This window comes from Pleurodeles waltl, chromosome 6 (assembly GCF_031143425.1).
Source record: "Pleurodeles waltl isolate 20211129_DDA chromosome 6, aPleWal1.hap1.20221129, whole genome shotgun sequence".
NCBI lineage: Eukaryota > Metazoa > Chordata > Amphibia > Caudata > Salamandridae > Pleurodeles > Pleurodeles waltl.
Genome location: NC_090445.1, coordinates 1,072,155,124 through 1,072,171,981, shown reverse-complemented (window position 1 = coordinate 1,072,171,981; position 16,858 = coordinate 1,072,155,124). Strand labels below are relative to the sequence as shown.

Sequence of the window (16,858 nt, the reverse complement as noted above, 5' to 3'; positions counted from 1 at the left end):
ACAATGCAACAGTAAATTTGTAACAAAATATCCTACGCTAACATATGTAAAGACTTCCTTGCCTAGCAGCCAACCCCGGTACATGGGCTGCCTGCTTAGCCCATGCTTGAACACATGCACAATCACAAATATATACACAAAGTGGAGTCAGCATACACAACCTAGGAGAACATAATACACGCAAACACACATGTACACTCTAACTGCAGCACTCAACTCTGCTCACATTCCAGCAATGCCTCACACCTCAGCCACATAAGAATGAAAGAATATTAGAAGCTAAGGCTCTGATTACAAGTTGTGGGTTTAATCAGTCCTGTGCTTAAACCCCTGTTTATGTACCAGATGGAATTACAAGTTTGGTTTTATTTAATGCATCCAATAGTTACCGAATGTGTTAAGCAACCCAACATTCGTTAAATAGTGGCAGGTCAAACCTGCTGAAAGTTAACCAGTGAAATTTATATACAGTACATGGCCAGACTACCTGTACTTGACATCCGGTGTTTCCCTAGACGGCTGGAGGGGTTGGGGCGGGTTTTGCAGCAGTGGGGGCTAGTTTTGTTACTGGGGCCAGCTTCGCAGCAGTGCTGAAATATCGTAACCCAGTAACAAAAGCAGAAAGCAAGCTTTTCCAGCCTCCCATGACCATGCTGTGGTTACCAGACAGTGCCCCCCCTCACTCACTCACCCCTCCATCAGAGCCCCTACCCAGGGGAACTGGTCCAAGAAAATTGCCAGGGCTGCTTTGGGTTCCCAGTCTAGTCCTGGCACAGTATTTACTGTACCAAGTGGATTCTGGTGTGTTAAGCACCGAATTCCGCATATTATTCTCCAATACCTCCTAATAGGTGCTATTTATTGCACCTGAGGCATAACAAACCCCAGGGTATTGTTATTTACCAGGTGTGACAAATAGCACCTTTACTTGTAATCAGACCCTAAATCTGCACTCACTCAAACAATATGCACTAACTCTAAAGCCTCAACTCTCATGTCAAACGTGTCAAAAAGTAAAGTGCACTAGAGGTGCCCAGGGCCTGTAAATCAAATTCTACTGGTAGGCCTGCAGCACTGGTTGTGCCATTCGAGCTTGGGCAACCCCCAAGACCCCAACAGAGGTGAGAGCCTTCTTAGGCCTCACTGGGTACTACAGTATGTTTGTCAAGGGATATGGCACCATTGTTACCCCCTTGGAAGAGATGACTTCTGAGAAGCAGCCTAGACAGTTGATCTGGACTGAGGCGTGCCAGACCGCGTTTGATACCCTGGAGGTCGCCATGTGCACGGCACCTGTGCTACTGGCCCCTGACTTCTCCAAGGAGTTTGTGGTACAGACAGATGCTTTTGAGCATGGTGAGGGAGCAGTACTTTCACAGCTAAATAAGGAGGGCCTAGACCAGCCTGTAGTCTTCCGTAGCAGGAGATTACTCCCACGGAACAGAGGTGGAGTGCAATTGAAAGGGAAGCTTTTGCTGTGGACTGGGCACAGAAGAAGCTAAGATCCTACTTGTTTGGGTCTCACTTCCGAGTTCAGACCGACCACAGGCCCCTCAGATGGTTAATGTAGATGAGGGGTGAGAACCCAAAACTGTTGAGGTAGTCCATTTCCCTACAGGGGATGGACTTTACAGTGGAACACTGCCCTGGCACAGAACACGCCAATGCTGATGGTCTGTCCAGTTTCTTCCGCCTTAGTGAGGAGAACTCCCCAGGGGTTGGGTAGTTCCCCTTACTCTCAGCTGGAGGGGACATGTGCTAAACCTGGCAGATTTTTGGTGTGTCTCCCCTGTCTTTTAGCCTTCTGATCTCCTGGTTTTGGGCTCTGTTTTTGCTGGTTTATTCTCTCTGCACATTTTACCACTGCTAATCAGTGCTAAAGTGCAAGGTCTCCCTATTTGAATTGTACTGAGGATGGGTTTATTCATAATTGGCATATTTGAGTTACTAATAACTCCCTAGTAAAGTGCACAAGAGGTTCCCAGGGACTGTAAATCAAATGCTACTAGTGGGCCTGCAGCACTGGTTGTGCCATCCACATTAGTAGCCATTTAAACATGTATCAGACCTGCCACTGCAGTGTCTGTGTGTGCAGTTTTAAACTGCCAATTCGACTAGGCAAGTGTACCTACTTGCCAGGCCTAAACCTTCCCCTTTTACTACATGTAAGGCACCCCTAAGATAGGCCCTAGGTAGCCCCATGGGCAGGGTGAAGTGTATGTTTAAGGTAGGACATATACTAGTATGTTTTATATGTCCTAACAGTGAAATACTGCCAAATTCGTCTTTCACTTTGCAAGGCCTACCTCTCTCATAGGTTAACATGGGGACTGCCTTTAAATATCTGTAAAGCACAGATTCCCTTTGAGAGCAGATAAAAATGTGGAGTTTAGTGTTTCTGAACACACAATTTAAAAATACGTCTTTTAGTGAAGTTGGTTATTAGATTGCATGTTTGAAAATGCCACTTTTAGAAATTAGGCATTTTCTTGCTTAAACCATTCTGTGACTCTGTCTGTTTGTGGATTGTCTGTCTGGGTCAGTTTGACAGTTGGGCTGTTTTGCACCTCTCTCTAGACAGTGACACAAAGGAGGCTGGGGTGTAGGCTGCATATCCTGATGAGCCATCTGAGCTAGACAGGAGGGAGGAGTGGTAGTTCACACCTGAAATTACTGTGCCTGCCCTCGCACAATGCAGTCTCCAACCCCCTGGTGTGTGTCTGGGGCCTGGCCTGGACAAGGAAGGATCTCGCAAACACTTGAGACTTTGCTTTGAAGTTTGCCAATTTCAAAGGCAGAAAGGGGTATAAGAAGAAGACTCAAAACCCCAGAGTTTTAGAATCTTTCTGGAATCAAGAGAAACCTCTGCAAGGAGAAGAGCTGAAGAGGTGGAGGAGGAGTATTTTCCCTTTGCTGTGTTGCTTTGCAGGACTGTCCTGCAGTTGCTGCTTCTGCCTGAAAAGAGTGCAAAGGGTGGACTTTGCGGTGTATCCTGCTTGAGAAATTCTCCAAGGGCTTGGAGTAGGGCTTGTCTCCTGTTGGAAGTATCAGGGACACCAAAGACTTCAGTTTCCTCGACCTGCAGCGCTGGGACCCACTGCTACGCAGCCAACAACACCACTGGCCTGCACTGTGACCTGCCGATGCTGCACGGAGTTGCATTGCCCTGCTTGCACCGTGAACCTGGTCTCACCGACGCCATAATCGGACGACTTCACCGAGCCGCTGCCCACACTGCGACCTGTGGGTCCCGCACTCCGGCATCGCCTGCTCACCCCACAGCCTGGGCCTCCCTGACAGAGCAGCTCCTGCTGACGACGGCACCACTGGCTGCACTGTGGTCTGTGAACACCGCTCATGAGGAGCACAAAGCACCGTCCCATCCTGCACCGCAGCCCCGGTCCACTGATGCCAACACCATCAAATCCAGTGTCCTCACCAGGCATCCCTGCCTGCACCGTGGCCTGTGGACAACCCTTGTGAGGGTCACGAAGCACTGAACCGCTGGCTTGGGCCTACCGACGACAGCGCTTCAGCAATGACAATGCCGCTGCCTGCACTGTGACCTGTGGACACTGCACGCCGCACCACCCCACTTCACACCGCAGCCCTGGTCTCACTGACGCTGCTGGGTGCCGCCACCGAGCCCCTGCCTGCACCGTGACCTGTGGGCATCGCACGTCGCTTTGTCCCACTTCGTACCACAGCCCCAACGCCGTCATCAGCCAGGAGTTTGATCTGCAGCACGTGTGACTTCAAGGGCCCGACGACTCCCACACCGACTCTCCAACCGACATCGTGACGCCAGCCACACTGCTCTCCAGACCTCGCTGCAAGGATCAAGACACCCTGCAAATTCAAAGGTACTGCTTGCGGACTCTGTAGCTGGCCCGCAACGCTGCGGCCGGCACTGAACTGTTGGTTTTGTTGATCACAACGCCATGATAGCCCCAGGTGGAGCTGTAGACTTCAAGGAACTGTATTTTTAAAATAAATCTTACACAATTCATATCTTCATTACTGTATGTTGGATTTTTATCGTTTTGGTCTTGTTTTACACAGATAAATATTGGCTATTTTTCTAAAACTGGTGTGGTGTCCTTTTGTCGTGTTTTCACTGTATTACTGTGTGTTATAAGCAAATGCTTTTCATACATTGCTTCTGAGATAGGCCTGACAACTCGTGCTAAGCTACCAAGGGGGTGAGCAGGGGTTTTCTGAGTGGGTATCTCCCTTATCCTGACTAGAGTGAGGGTCTCTACTTTGACAGGGTGCAAACTGACTGCCAACTAGAGACCCCATTTCTAACATACTGATTTACAAATAAAAGCAAGTTTTCGCTTCTGCACTGATTCTTCACTGCTTTGTTGCATAATCTCTGTTTCTTCAGCACAACAGTTTACATGAACCTCTGCTTAAGCAACACTTGTCTGACATCAAACTCCTTACACAGTGAATTAATGTGTATCTGTGCCATGTTTTTTTTGTAATTAAGAAACAAAATCCATTGTGGCTTACCATCCTGAATCCAAACAATTAGGCTAGTCCCTAGCTGTTCCCCGCTAAAGAAACTAGCTGCCTCCAGAGGTGAAGCAAACTGCAGCCTGACCCAAGTACTCACCCACTGATTAAGTAACCTGACTCTTCAGTGGGACAAGGATAAGAAATTGAGGCCTAGCTCAGGGGCGGTGGCATAGGGAGAGTTGGGGTACCATAAAAATATGCATTAAAGGTGCAACAAAGATGTGAACGTCTGATTGGATTTGTGAGTACATAACACTTTACAGTACCAATGGTAACTCAAATAACAGAAACTGCAGCATAAGGTACACATAATAAAAATAAGCACATAATGTAGCTGTAAAGCCCACCCTCGTGCCTATGCACACAGTATACTTTTCACAACAACTAGATAATCACAAACATTGGCACATTCTGCAACTAAAACCAACCTAGTGCACAATGGAATTACAGGCCCTTAGAAACTTTAAACAGCGTTCACTAATAACTTGTAAAGAAGGGCACAATGCCTTTGATTTTGGAAATGTGGATACTGGCTCTTGGAAGGTAGCCTCGCTTGTGTTTAGGGTTTGTGATGCCATACTCTTAAAATGGGATTTCTCGATACCTGGAGGCTCTCAAGTCTCTACGTCATTAGCTCTATAACCAAGGTGAGGCACCTTTGAAGATTAGGAGGGCGGGAGGACCACGGATTGTCCCACAGAATTGGATGATGCCAGCAAGCAGAAAGGGCTTACCTGCAGGCCATATAAACATCTCAAGGTTCATCCATTTGGCAAGCCAGCCTGGTGCTGGGCTACTACAACAACAGCGGGGACAAATCAAGAACGAAACAAAGAAAAGTTGGTGCAGTGATGGAGTGTGTTCTCGATGCACTAACCATCTCACGTGATGCAGCAATAAATTGGTTGAGCAGGCCTCCTCAATGCATGTTAAGGGTAGCAAGGGTTTTTATTAGAATTCTTTTTTAATATATCAAACGTTACAATCGCAGATATGGTTAAGTACATCTTTCAACAGTACAGAGAATCATCATATCCAAATATAGGCGGTCATTATGAACTTGGCGGTTTGGCCCGCCATTCCAGCATTGGCGGGTGAAACCGCCAGCCAGCATGGCGGGCCAAACCGCCACATAATGATCCCAGTGAGGGCTACCATTGGCAGCCCTCACTCACCGCCAGGCTTCGTCCATCAGGCAGCCTGGCGGCAGGCGGAAACATTATCTGACAGGGCAGCAGTGCTACCCCTCGGATAATGTTTCCTAATCTTCCAGCCTTTCCGAAAGGCTGGCGGAAGGGGTGCACCGGGGCACCCCTGGGGGCCCCTGCACTGCCCATGCACTTTGCATGGGCAGTGCAGGAGACCCGGTGCAGTGCCCCATCGCGCAGGTCACTGCCTAAATTTCGGGCAGTGATCTGCACGACGGGTGCAGCTGCACCCGCCGCACAGAGGCATTGGCGGTGGCTCCATGTGGAGCCACCAACAATGTCCCGGCCAGGCCTTCCTGTGGGCCGGCGGGCGGAAACAATGTTTTTGCCCGCCGGCCCACAGGAAGGTTCATTATTTGGCCGGCGAGGATCTGGGGACACTGGCGGTCAGTGTTTTGACCGCCAGCATGAACACAGCGATTGTTACAGCCGTGTTCATAATGAGGGCCATAGTCCTGTTAACACATTTCCCCATTCCAAACAGGAAACTTGAACAGTTATAGAACGAGGGACTGGAGGAATACACAGACCACAATATGAGCTAAAGGAGCACTGCCCACGCTGGAACCCTATGACACCTTGTTTCACCTCTTGCATTGATTCAATGTGTGAAATCATCAAAAAGTGTAAACTTCCAAAAGTATCTAACAGTGGAGAAAGTTTAGGATAAGTATCTGTCCATAGCAGGGAAAGCACACCCTGATACCATATATATGTGGTCTCCGCTAGCCTCCCGCTTCTCAGCACTACAATTATACCACTATAGAGAGACAAAATGGGAGACAGAAAAAAAGGTGTGGTCGTCCCACCACCCCTCGCACCTCTGATGGCGATATAGCTTCTCATTATTATTTGCAATATAACAATAGGCAAAAGGTCAAATATTAACAATAAAAATAAGAAATAGAAAATGTGGTTCAGTCCACTCTAAAACAGGTGTGGCCTACAAGGAACCTCCGCCAGAGTTCCTAAAAAACATGCAGCTTATTGAGTTTATTATCACCCTTCACGATTCTTGCTTATTACATCTATTTATCATCCTTTTAAATTCTGCCATCTTTTCTAGCCATTTGGCATATTTTGAGCCAGTCTTGGAATGTCTGCGTGACACTGGTCTTCTAATGATGAAGAATACCAGGCTTAGCAATTCCCACAGCCGTAGGTAGCCATCTGTTCACACAAGATGTAACAGTGTGTAAATCTGAAGTGTCATGTAGAAGTGCTAAAGAATGACATAGGGATACTGAACCATGTTGTTCAATTTTTAGATACTGGCATATCTGTTTCCAGCATCCTTCCAAATGGTTACATACCCCAAAAACGTGTACTATATCAATCTCTGGCACCCTACACCTCCAACACCTGGAATCCCTACTAAACTTTCCACTGCACAGCTTAGAGGGGGACCAATGTCATCGGTGGAGGATCTTGAAAAAGCCATTTTTTAGTCAAGACTCTCTAATGCACCCATTATTATCAGTAAGTATTGCTTCTCATTGCCCCTCGTTGTGTAGTAATGAGGAAGTGGTATGAGAACATTGGTGGTCCACTAGTGTAGCATACTGTCCTCATCCTGACACTGTTCTCCCATTATCTTTGCCAGTATGTGTATACTGAGCCATAGGGGATCTAGCAAGTGTAGCTAGAGGCCTTCCCACCATTCCAGATGTTGGGCGTGAAAGCTAATGACATATGTATCACTGTGCATGAGGTAAGAAGATTTATTCTGTATATCTGCAAATGTTTTCAGGAACCATTCCTTGGGACATCTTCAATATAGTGAATTGATTGCATTCCAAGGTAGCAAATGTTTTAAGTCTTTATATCCATGTCTATTAACTCCTTTGGCTCGGTGCAAGCTTCAGGTTTATTACGGGCCGAAACAAAATTGGCAGTACTCAACTGCACATTCAGCAAGCAGAAGCAGGACGCATGTAGGTCCAGGTCTAGGCCAATAGGTGTTGAACAAGTTATAGGAGCACTCCGGCCTAAAGGTTCAGCCAGGTAGACAACTTCCCACCGCCAATCAGAGTCAGTTCAACTTTCACATTAAAATGATACAGTCAATCAGACTAAAGTAAGTTCTCTTCCTCAGAGAGGAGGAAGAGAATGTCCTCTCCCAAGAATTTTCCCTAGCCATATGAATATGATCAGACCCACTTTCTGGGAGGCTGTCCTGGATCGAAAACATTATGTATTCCCTGCCAGACATGAACGCTGCAGTCTATCTTCACGTCACAGACTTCATCTTAGACAAACAGCATCTTCAGGGTTTGGCAGTGCAGTCTCTCCTGATTCATCGCATTTTACTCTGCCTGTATGATCACAGTAACTACCTACGTGGCATATCCACAATGCTAGCAGGATCATGGTGAGGAATAGCAGATAAAAGGGGAATGACACTATTACTTTCAGTAATCATCACACTGAGGGCTTCATTTACAAGGCCCCTGGCACAGGTCAGAGCAGCAAGTTCCTTGCTGCACCACCCTGCGCCACCAGGAAAGGGCAGCAGTGCAGTGTGTCTACAAGATAGGGCACAGTTCTGTCCTTTCCCCCTGCGCTGGCGCACAAATTTCTGCCTAGCGCCAATGCAGGCACCCCTGCTCCATTGTGCAAGGATTTCTGCATTGCAGGGATGATTGTTTTTGTGCAGTGTGTCCATGTATTTTGTGTTTTTCAGTGGAAGAACTCATTTCATTACAAAGGGCAACTCAGCAGAGTGCCTATTGTACATACAAACGCCTACCATGACAAATATACCTTCCTGTGCCAAAGTATTAAGGTTTGTATTGTCTTTTTGTTCTGTAACCAAAAAAAGTGCCTTGAGAAATTCCGAGTACCCCTAAAACAAGCAGATAAATACGCATTTCAAATATAATCAGAGCCATAATTGAATCTGTTTTGTGCCTTTAAGACTTACTAGCAGATGTAAAGTATGGTGGCCTGTGTATTCAAGCACTCACCTGTGGCATTAGAAAGTTGCTGAGAATGCTTGCTGTGGTGGACGTGAGGGTGCTGCTATCTGGTCCAATCAGAGCAATGGCCTTGGGTCGGTATTCCACGTAGCTGTTCTGTATTTTCACAAAAGGCCTTGTGCATTCAGTGAGAATATTCAATGCTGCAAACACGCTTGCTGACTCTGAACAGGTGTCAAATATCTCATAGCCCAAAGTAACATCAGGGAGCAGAACACTAGAGTTGTTCACTTCTTCAATGGCAAACCTCATTGCTTGAAATAGGTGATACCCATGGTCATCAAAGAAGCCCGTTCTACAAAATAGGAAAAATATGGTTTTGTGTAAATAATTCTTCCACTACTCTATTGAATGCATGCAATACAATAATGTAACATGAACAATCATGATTCCTACAATCAATTCCTTGGCATGCTACTCAGCCATCAACATTGACTATTCACAGTCACCTTTTGCTGTGACTGTGTAGTAATCCAACTCCAGTCAGAGATAATAATGTATGCAGTTTATTGGAGACAAACAGCACAGCACCACCTCGTCTCCCTTCAAGAATCCCACTCCCTTCCCATGACATCATATCCCTAACATTCTACCATCCCTCTGTAAGTTCCATAAATGGAATTTACACACTTATAATATCAATCTAACAAAATACAACACATTTCCCTCTTAAACAAAATAAAACAAAAACTATTTACAACAACAGTTTGGCATAGAATAAGAATAACATAAATAGAATTATACAAAATCCGCCAATTTTGAAGGCACATGTCTTGTACGAGCTTTAGATTTAACCCTCGACGCTATAGAATCCTCTCCCAATGCTCCACCCTTGTTACTCAGGATTATTCTGAACCTCTCCTGTAAGTGAAAAAGTATCATCATCACCAACATCACACCTCTCACAATCCAACTCTACATTTTCATGCATTCTTTCTCTCTCTCTCTACCCAACAACCAAAAGTCAGCTTCATCTACATCTTGAGTATCACAATGTGCAATCTGACATTTCGCCAACCTTTTCACATTCCAGACTTTCCCATCCTAGTGTAACTACAGACTTATTAAATACTTTCACAACCCTCAATGCTTTACCAAACTTATGCATCCCTTTCCTGACAAACCCTGGCTTCTTTACTCTGACCCAATCCCCTACTTCAAATGATGGTTCCTTTACTTTCCATTTTTTGTCATACAATTCTTTATACTTTTCCCGTTTCACTCTCAACTTATTCCTGATTTCATCTGTATTAATCTTTTCAAACTCTTTCTTGTGTTTCTTTTTAAACCACAATGGACATAACTTAGAAACAGGATCTCTCCCTCCTGGCAACTTAAAAGGACTCACCCCAGTGGTACTTTGGGGAGTAATGCGGTAATACCACTATTTCTCCCTTAACTTTTCCTTCCAAAGTCCACCAAAACTCCTTGCCCAACAAACACTTTCTTTCAAGACACAATTGAATCTCTCAACTTGTCCATTCTCCTGAGGTTCATACAAAGAAGTGGTCACATGTTTGATGTTACTTTACTTTGAAAAATTCCTGCATTTCATTAGTGACTAATTGAACACCATTATCAGATATCACCGTTTCTGGATACCCTTCTTTAGCAAAAAGTTCCTTGAAAAATTCAACAATAACGTTAGGTGTGACCTGGGACACCTATTTCACTTCCAGCCAGTTAGAATGATAATCAACCAACACTAATGCAAATCGAGCTTCAACGGGCAAGAAATAGAAAGGACCTGAAATATCAAAACCCAATTTTTGCCATGGGGAATCTGGCCATAATACAGGATGTAAAGGAGCCGGTACCGTTTTTAGCATCTTTTCTGCATTTACACAAACATTACATTCTCTGACCTTCCTTTCTGACATTTTATCCATCCCTGTCCACCAAAAACACGTCCGTATAAGTCTTTGAATCGAGAACATTCCAGGATGACCCTCATGAGCTAAATCTAAAATTACAACTTGCATACCTCTAGGCGGAACACACTTACCCCTCTTAAACTGAAGAGTTTTATCTATTTCCAATTTATCCTTCTCTTTAAAGAAAGGTGCGATCTCTTCCAAACTTTTTCCCTTTCCTGGCCAACCATTTTTCACATACTCTCTTACTTCTTTAGGATTGAATCCTCTTGATCACTTTCAACCCATTTCTTTTCTTCTATCACCCTGAACTCATCAGACATATAATCCGAAGCAGCAGCTACAAAATATATATCCACAATATCACACTTAACCCTTTTCCAGATTCATGCTGAGGCAGGCGAGATAAACAATCAGCAGCACTATTATTACTTCCAGGCACATATTCTACACGAAAGGAATACTCTTGCAATCTAGAGAGTAACCTTGCTATACGAGCAGTGGCATTCCAACCCCCACCAGGAGACAGAGGCCATCATTACGACCCTGGCGGTTGGCGGAGAAGTGGCGGTCTTACCGACAACAGGCTGGCAGTAAAAAAATTTGAATCATGACCATGGCGGTTACCGCCATGGTCATCCGCCACTTCTCCGAACCGACCGGGTTCGGAGACGACCGCTGGGCTGGAGACTTGGGTCTCCAGCCCGGCAGCCGTCACAAGACCGCCGGCGGTATCATGACCCGGCTGACCGCCATGGATTTCATGGGGTTGGGCACCGCCATGAAATCCATGGCGGTAAGCACTATCAGTGCCAGGGAATCCCTTCCCTGGCACTAATAGGGGTCTCCCACCCCTCCCACCCCCACCCCTGAGTCCTTCCCCGACACCCCCCATCCCCCTGCCACCCCCCAAAGGTGGCAGGACCTCCCTTCCCACCCCTACCCCCGACGTCACTACACAGACACACATCTGACACGCATTCAGACACGACCAACACACATACCCGCACACACACGAACAAACATGCCAACAGACACACACACAGTCATACATGCACACCCACATTCAGACATACACGCACACATCCATACAGACATACATACAGGCAGACACGCACACATTTCCAAACACACTACACCCCCCACATGCATACACGCACTCACACACCCCCTCTTCATACTCACACGCACACCCCCATGAATGCACACAACATCCCCCCACCCCCTCCCCTAACGGACGATCAACTTACCTGGTCCGTTGATCCTCCGGGAGGGGACGGGATCCATGGGAGCTGCTCTGCCGACAGCACCCCGTCAACAGAACACGCCACACCGAATCACGGGGGCGGTGTTTTGTTGACGGGGCGGTGGAGGTGGAGCAACCTCCACTTCCCCACCAACCACCAGTATGGCTGCTGGCGGCTCTCTGTCTGGAAAAGGACGGAGGGCTGCCAACAGTCATAATTCGCCGAGCGGAAAACCGCCACCACTGGCGGTCTTCAGCTCGGCGGTCCCTCGGCGGTCTTGTGAAAAGACCGCTGAGGTTGAAATGACCCCCAGAATCCCAACTAAAGGTTTGTGATCCGTTTGAAGGACAAAATGTGAGCCCCAAATGTAATTCCTGAAATGTTCAACGGCCCACACACAAGCTAATAATTCTTTCTCAGTGACAGCATACCTTCTTTCTGCATCAGATAACGTCAGGGAGGCAAATGTAACATTCCACACTCCCTTGCCATACTTCTGAGACAACACTCCCCCAACTCCATACATACTCGCATCAACAGTGACAATACACTGTGCCTTCACATTGAAAGGCTTAAGATTAGGAGCAACAGCAATTTCCCGCTTGATAATTTCAAATGTATCCCTTTGTTTTCCCGACCACACAAAGTCAACCCCTTTTCTTGTTAGTTCCCTCAATGGTTCCATTTTTGTAGCAAATTTCTATAAACTGCTATAATATTCACATAAACCTGCAAAAGACAATAGCTGTTCTTGATTATCTGGAGCAGCATCAACAAGAGATCGCTTAGGAATGACTCCATTCCCTGATATAGTGTGTCCAAGGTAATCTACAGATTTAGCAAAGAAATGACATTTTTTCATTTTTAATGTTAACCCATTCACTCTGAACCTATTGCACACTTTTAACATGTCCTCTTTGTGTTCCCTCTCATTCTTTGAAAACACCAACACATCATCTTGGAAGCACTTCACAAAATCCTCCATACCTTTAAACAAATTAAACATGGCCCTCTGAAACACAGACGCCGCAGAGGCCAAACCAAAAGGCATACGTTTAAATTGGTACAACCCCTGCGGTGTGATAAAAGCAGTAAGGTGCCTGGAATCTTCAGTAAGCTCTATTTGATGGTATGCTGATCTTAAATCTAATGTGGAGAATTTTTTTGCCCCATCTAACATACTGACCATCTTATTAATATTTGGTAAGGGATGACAATTTACGATAATGTTGGAATTCAAGGCTCTCAAATCTACACATGATCTCAGAGATTTATCAGGTTTACAAGCTAAAACTATGGGAGAAACCGACTCAGAAGACTCTGGGCCTGATGACAACTATGGCGGAGGGGGCTAATCCGTCCCAAATGTGACAGATATCACGCCCACCGTATTACGAGTTCCATAGGATATAATGGACTAATAATACGGCGAGCGGGATATCCGTCACATTTGGGACGGATTAACCCCCTCTGCCAAAGTTGTAATCAGGCCCTAAATCTTCTCAATGACACCATCTTTAACCATCTCTGCTACAGTTCCCTTCAACTCCTCACGCACTCCAATTGGAACATTCCTCAATTTCTGGGCTACAGGCTTTGCATTTTCTTTCAGTCTGATCTTGTGACTGTAATTTAATAATTTACCTAACGTATCAGTAAAAACTTGTGGAAATTTGGATACTATCCAATCTCCCTCATCACACTTCCCAATTGCCAATACTGGTTCCGAAGATCTAGGGTTTAAAATGATTCCCAACATGGCCTGATCTCTCCAACCAAGTCCATTTACTCCCTTCTCTGCCACATACAACTTAATGTAAGCAGACCTCCCTTTAAATTGAATCACAGTCTCCACAAAACCTTTAATATCAAGCACAGAACCATCAAAACTCTCTACAACAATATCAGGGCTCTTTAAATTAACCATTTTCCATATACCCTCTTTTTATGACATAATCACTAGTGATAGTAGTCCAGGGCGACCCAGAGTCGGCCATAACTCCAAGTTTCCTTCCTTCAACACAGACATTGCTTTCAGGTTGTTTCACAATTTCACCAACATTGTCATCTTCTCTGCTTTCTCCACCATCGCAATTAATGAGGGACAATACAACCCCTCTTTCTCCTTCTTCGCTGAGATACAAAACTTTACTCTTATTATAATTGTTATTTTTCTTAAGTTCCTTGCATACTCTGGCAAAATGTCCCATTCTACCACATTTTTTGCATTCTTTTCCCAATGCCGGGCATTGTAAGGAATTAGCAAAATGGTTCCAACTCCCACATCGATAACAAGCTGAACGTTCATTCTTCCCATTTCTGTCCTCCTTTTTGTTAAATGTAGCGTTGTTAGTGCTGGTAGCATTACCGGGAACATTTTGTCCCACCGCTCCTGCTACATCAAACTCTGAATTCTAGTTCTTTTGAGTGTCTTAGACAGTTTTGATCCATTTTTCTGATTGTTCTAAAGCTTTTGCCATATTGATAACATCTTACAATTTTGGATCCCCCATTACCCAGAATTGTTCCTGAATCCGTTTACTTCTAACATGAACAATAATTTGATCACATATCATTTCATCAGTAATATGTCCAAAATTGCAATGCATCGACAAACTCCTTAACGCCATGAGAAACTCATAAAACGTTTCACCAGATTGTTGCGATCCTGTATAAAATTTGAATCAATTTAAATCAATACTTGCTGTGGGTCTGAATCTATTCTCCAATTTATTTAATGCTTCGTTAAAAACATCAAATTCCTCTTCCTGAACCCGTAACCTGTGGTAAAGTCCTAAAAATCATTTGGCCCTCTGAGCCAAGACAATGTAACAGTATATATTTTTTTCCTTTCTTGTGACATTCCATCTTCATCAATTGCTTTCAAATAAGTTCAAAATTCCTCCTTCCACCTAGCCCAGGGTAAAGGTGGATCCCCTTTGTGCTGAAGAAATTTTGTAGGAGGCTCGAATTGCATCATCTTCTTTTCTCCTTTACTATAACTGTAAATGTATTGAATTTATAATATTCAAAGTGTTAATAAACACAATAATATAATAATAGTCTTTTCTCCAAGCTGTATGGGTGCAGAGTAGTATATTTTCCTGGTTAGTCCCTTTCCACTTTCACACCAGGAAGTGACAGAGTTCCCATAATTCCTAGTGAGGTTCCTTGTCGACAGGCGATAGTCAGTGTAAGGTGAGCACCACACTCGTTAAATATACACTGTACCGGCACTTCAATGCATAAAATTGTTCATAATATGCCTCACACATGCTAAATAGAATGCGCAATGCGAGACAATTCAAGTTGTTTAGTATCCTAGCAACTCCCACGCGCTTTAAGGCATGCACTATCAAAATCCTTGGCCGAGAATAGAGTTGTTATGTTGCTTAGCAACTTCAATCTTCAATAGTGGCACGCGCGCAGCACGTTATTCAACCGTCACACAGTCAAATGGTCTTATCCTCAAAATGAGAACTTAGGAGTCTATGAAAAATAACGAAAGCAGTAAATCATCACAAATACTGGCCTGATTTAAGCGATCGTGCCGACAAATAATTCCTCATATATACGTGGGCTGCAAAGGTACACTGCACCTGTGCCGTCAGTTCGTTATATAGCTGATGTACATCCTTGTAACTCGTCGCCAAATTTGTAGTAATCCACCTCAATTCAGAGATAATAATATATGCAGTTTATTGGAGACAGACAGCACAGCACAACCTCTTCCTAGTCTCCCTTCAATAGATTCCCACTCCCTTCCCATGACATCACATCCCTAACATTCTACTATCCCTCTGAAAGTTCCATAAAGGGAACTTACACACTTATAATATTAATATAACAAAATACCACAGACTGCCTGTCATTCTGTGTTATTTTTTACCTACAGAAATGAAAATGAGACAACAAACAGGCAACATTTGTTTGTATGTTTTGATTTTGCATCTTTTGAAAGTGACATTGCTTAATTCTATAATGATAAGCAATAGTCTGAACAACACAAATGCTCTAGGTCAGCAAAGAGTTCGAGCAAAGACCCAGGATATTGTAGAGAGTGAGGGACTCCTGAGAGCAGGTTATAAATACCCCTTCGGACCTGATTTTGTCACTTCTAAAGCAAAGTCAAAACAATCTCCTCAAGTACATATTGGGGCCTATTCCACAAGGGTACATTTATACATGAATATATTTGTTTGTGTAAATTTACAAGTAGGCGGAGTTGTCCCACACAAGGTCAGAGATCTTCCTATGGTAAAATATAGGGACAAAATAACATGTTTATTACACTTTAATAAATGTTAATAGCATGTTTTGTTAAATATGAATGTAATTTGGTTGAATGTATTTATTTGTAATGTAGAACAACATCAAAACATGCTACACCACTATTAAATTAATATTAAATTCAATATGTAATTGATTTAAATTTATACAATTAAATTAAAAAGATATTTTTTTAGTTTTATTTTAAAATGGCCCCTAGCGTAAAATGTTCATATACATTTATTATGTAGTAAAACTTGCAAAATGTTATACACAGAATTCATTGAAATTAATTTAACTATGTAACTATTTTAAAAAAATAATGTTGCATTAAAATAGGTTATTAAATATTGTATCATAAAGCATTTTTTATTTGTGTGTATATTTAGTAATGTCAAATTAAATGTATTTTGTTTTTGAAATGTCAAAATAAATGCTTATATTTTAACATTATTTCCTATTGGGTTCTATTTTAAATCCCTTTCTCAATTATTTTCTATGAAGGGTGTTGCAGTTCTAGTGGTTGGCGGTGTGTGGTGCTGGACTTACTCCAGGTCTGCACTAGAGCACATGTACTACTTTTTTGGGACCATTTTAGCTATTGTAACTTTAAAAGTGCAAATTGTGAATACCAATAGGCTTTTTATTTTGTGTTTGGGTGCCGTCCCTCCTTTTAAACTTCTCCCATGTAGTAGTATATAGTCCTCATTCTCCAGCCACTTCCCCTGCTCACTCCCACATTTATTACTAAATATTAA

General features: G+C 43.9%; 1 protein-coding gene across 1 annotated transcript in view; it reads right to left on the bottom strand.

Moving 5' to 3' along the window:
* TAS1R1 (taste 1 receptor member 1) overlaps nucleotides 1-12,516 on the bottom strand; it is a 102,083-nt gene extending 89,567 nt beyond the window's left edge. Inside the window, exons 1-3 of the mRNA XM_069242239.1 lie at nucleotides 12,360-12,516; nucleotides 10,834-10,924; nucleotides 8,699-9,005 (exon numbers count right to left, since the gene is read on the bottom strand). Coding sequence (XP_069098340.1) covers nucleotides 8,699-9,005; nucleotides 10,834-10,924; nucleotides 12,360-12,516 — 555 coding nt within the window. The remainder of the gene's footprint in view (nucleotides 1-8,698; nucleotides 9,006-10,833; nucleotides 10,925-12,359) is intronic.
* Nucleotides 12,517-16,858: the final 4,342 nt, after the last annotated feature.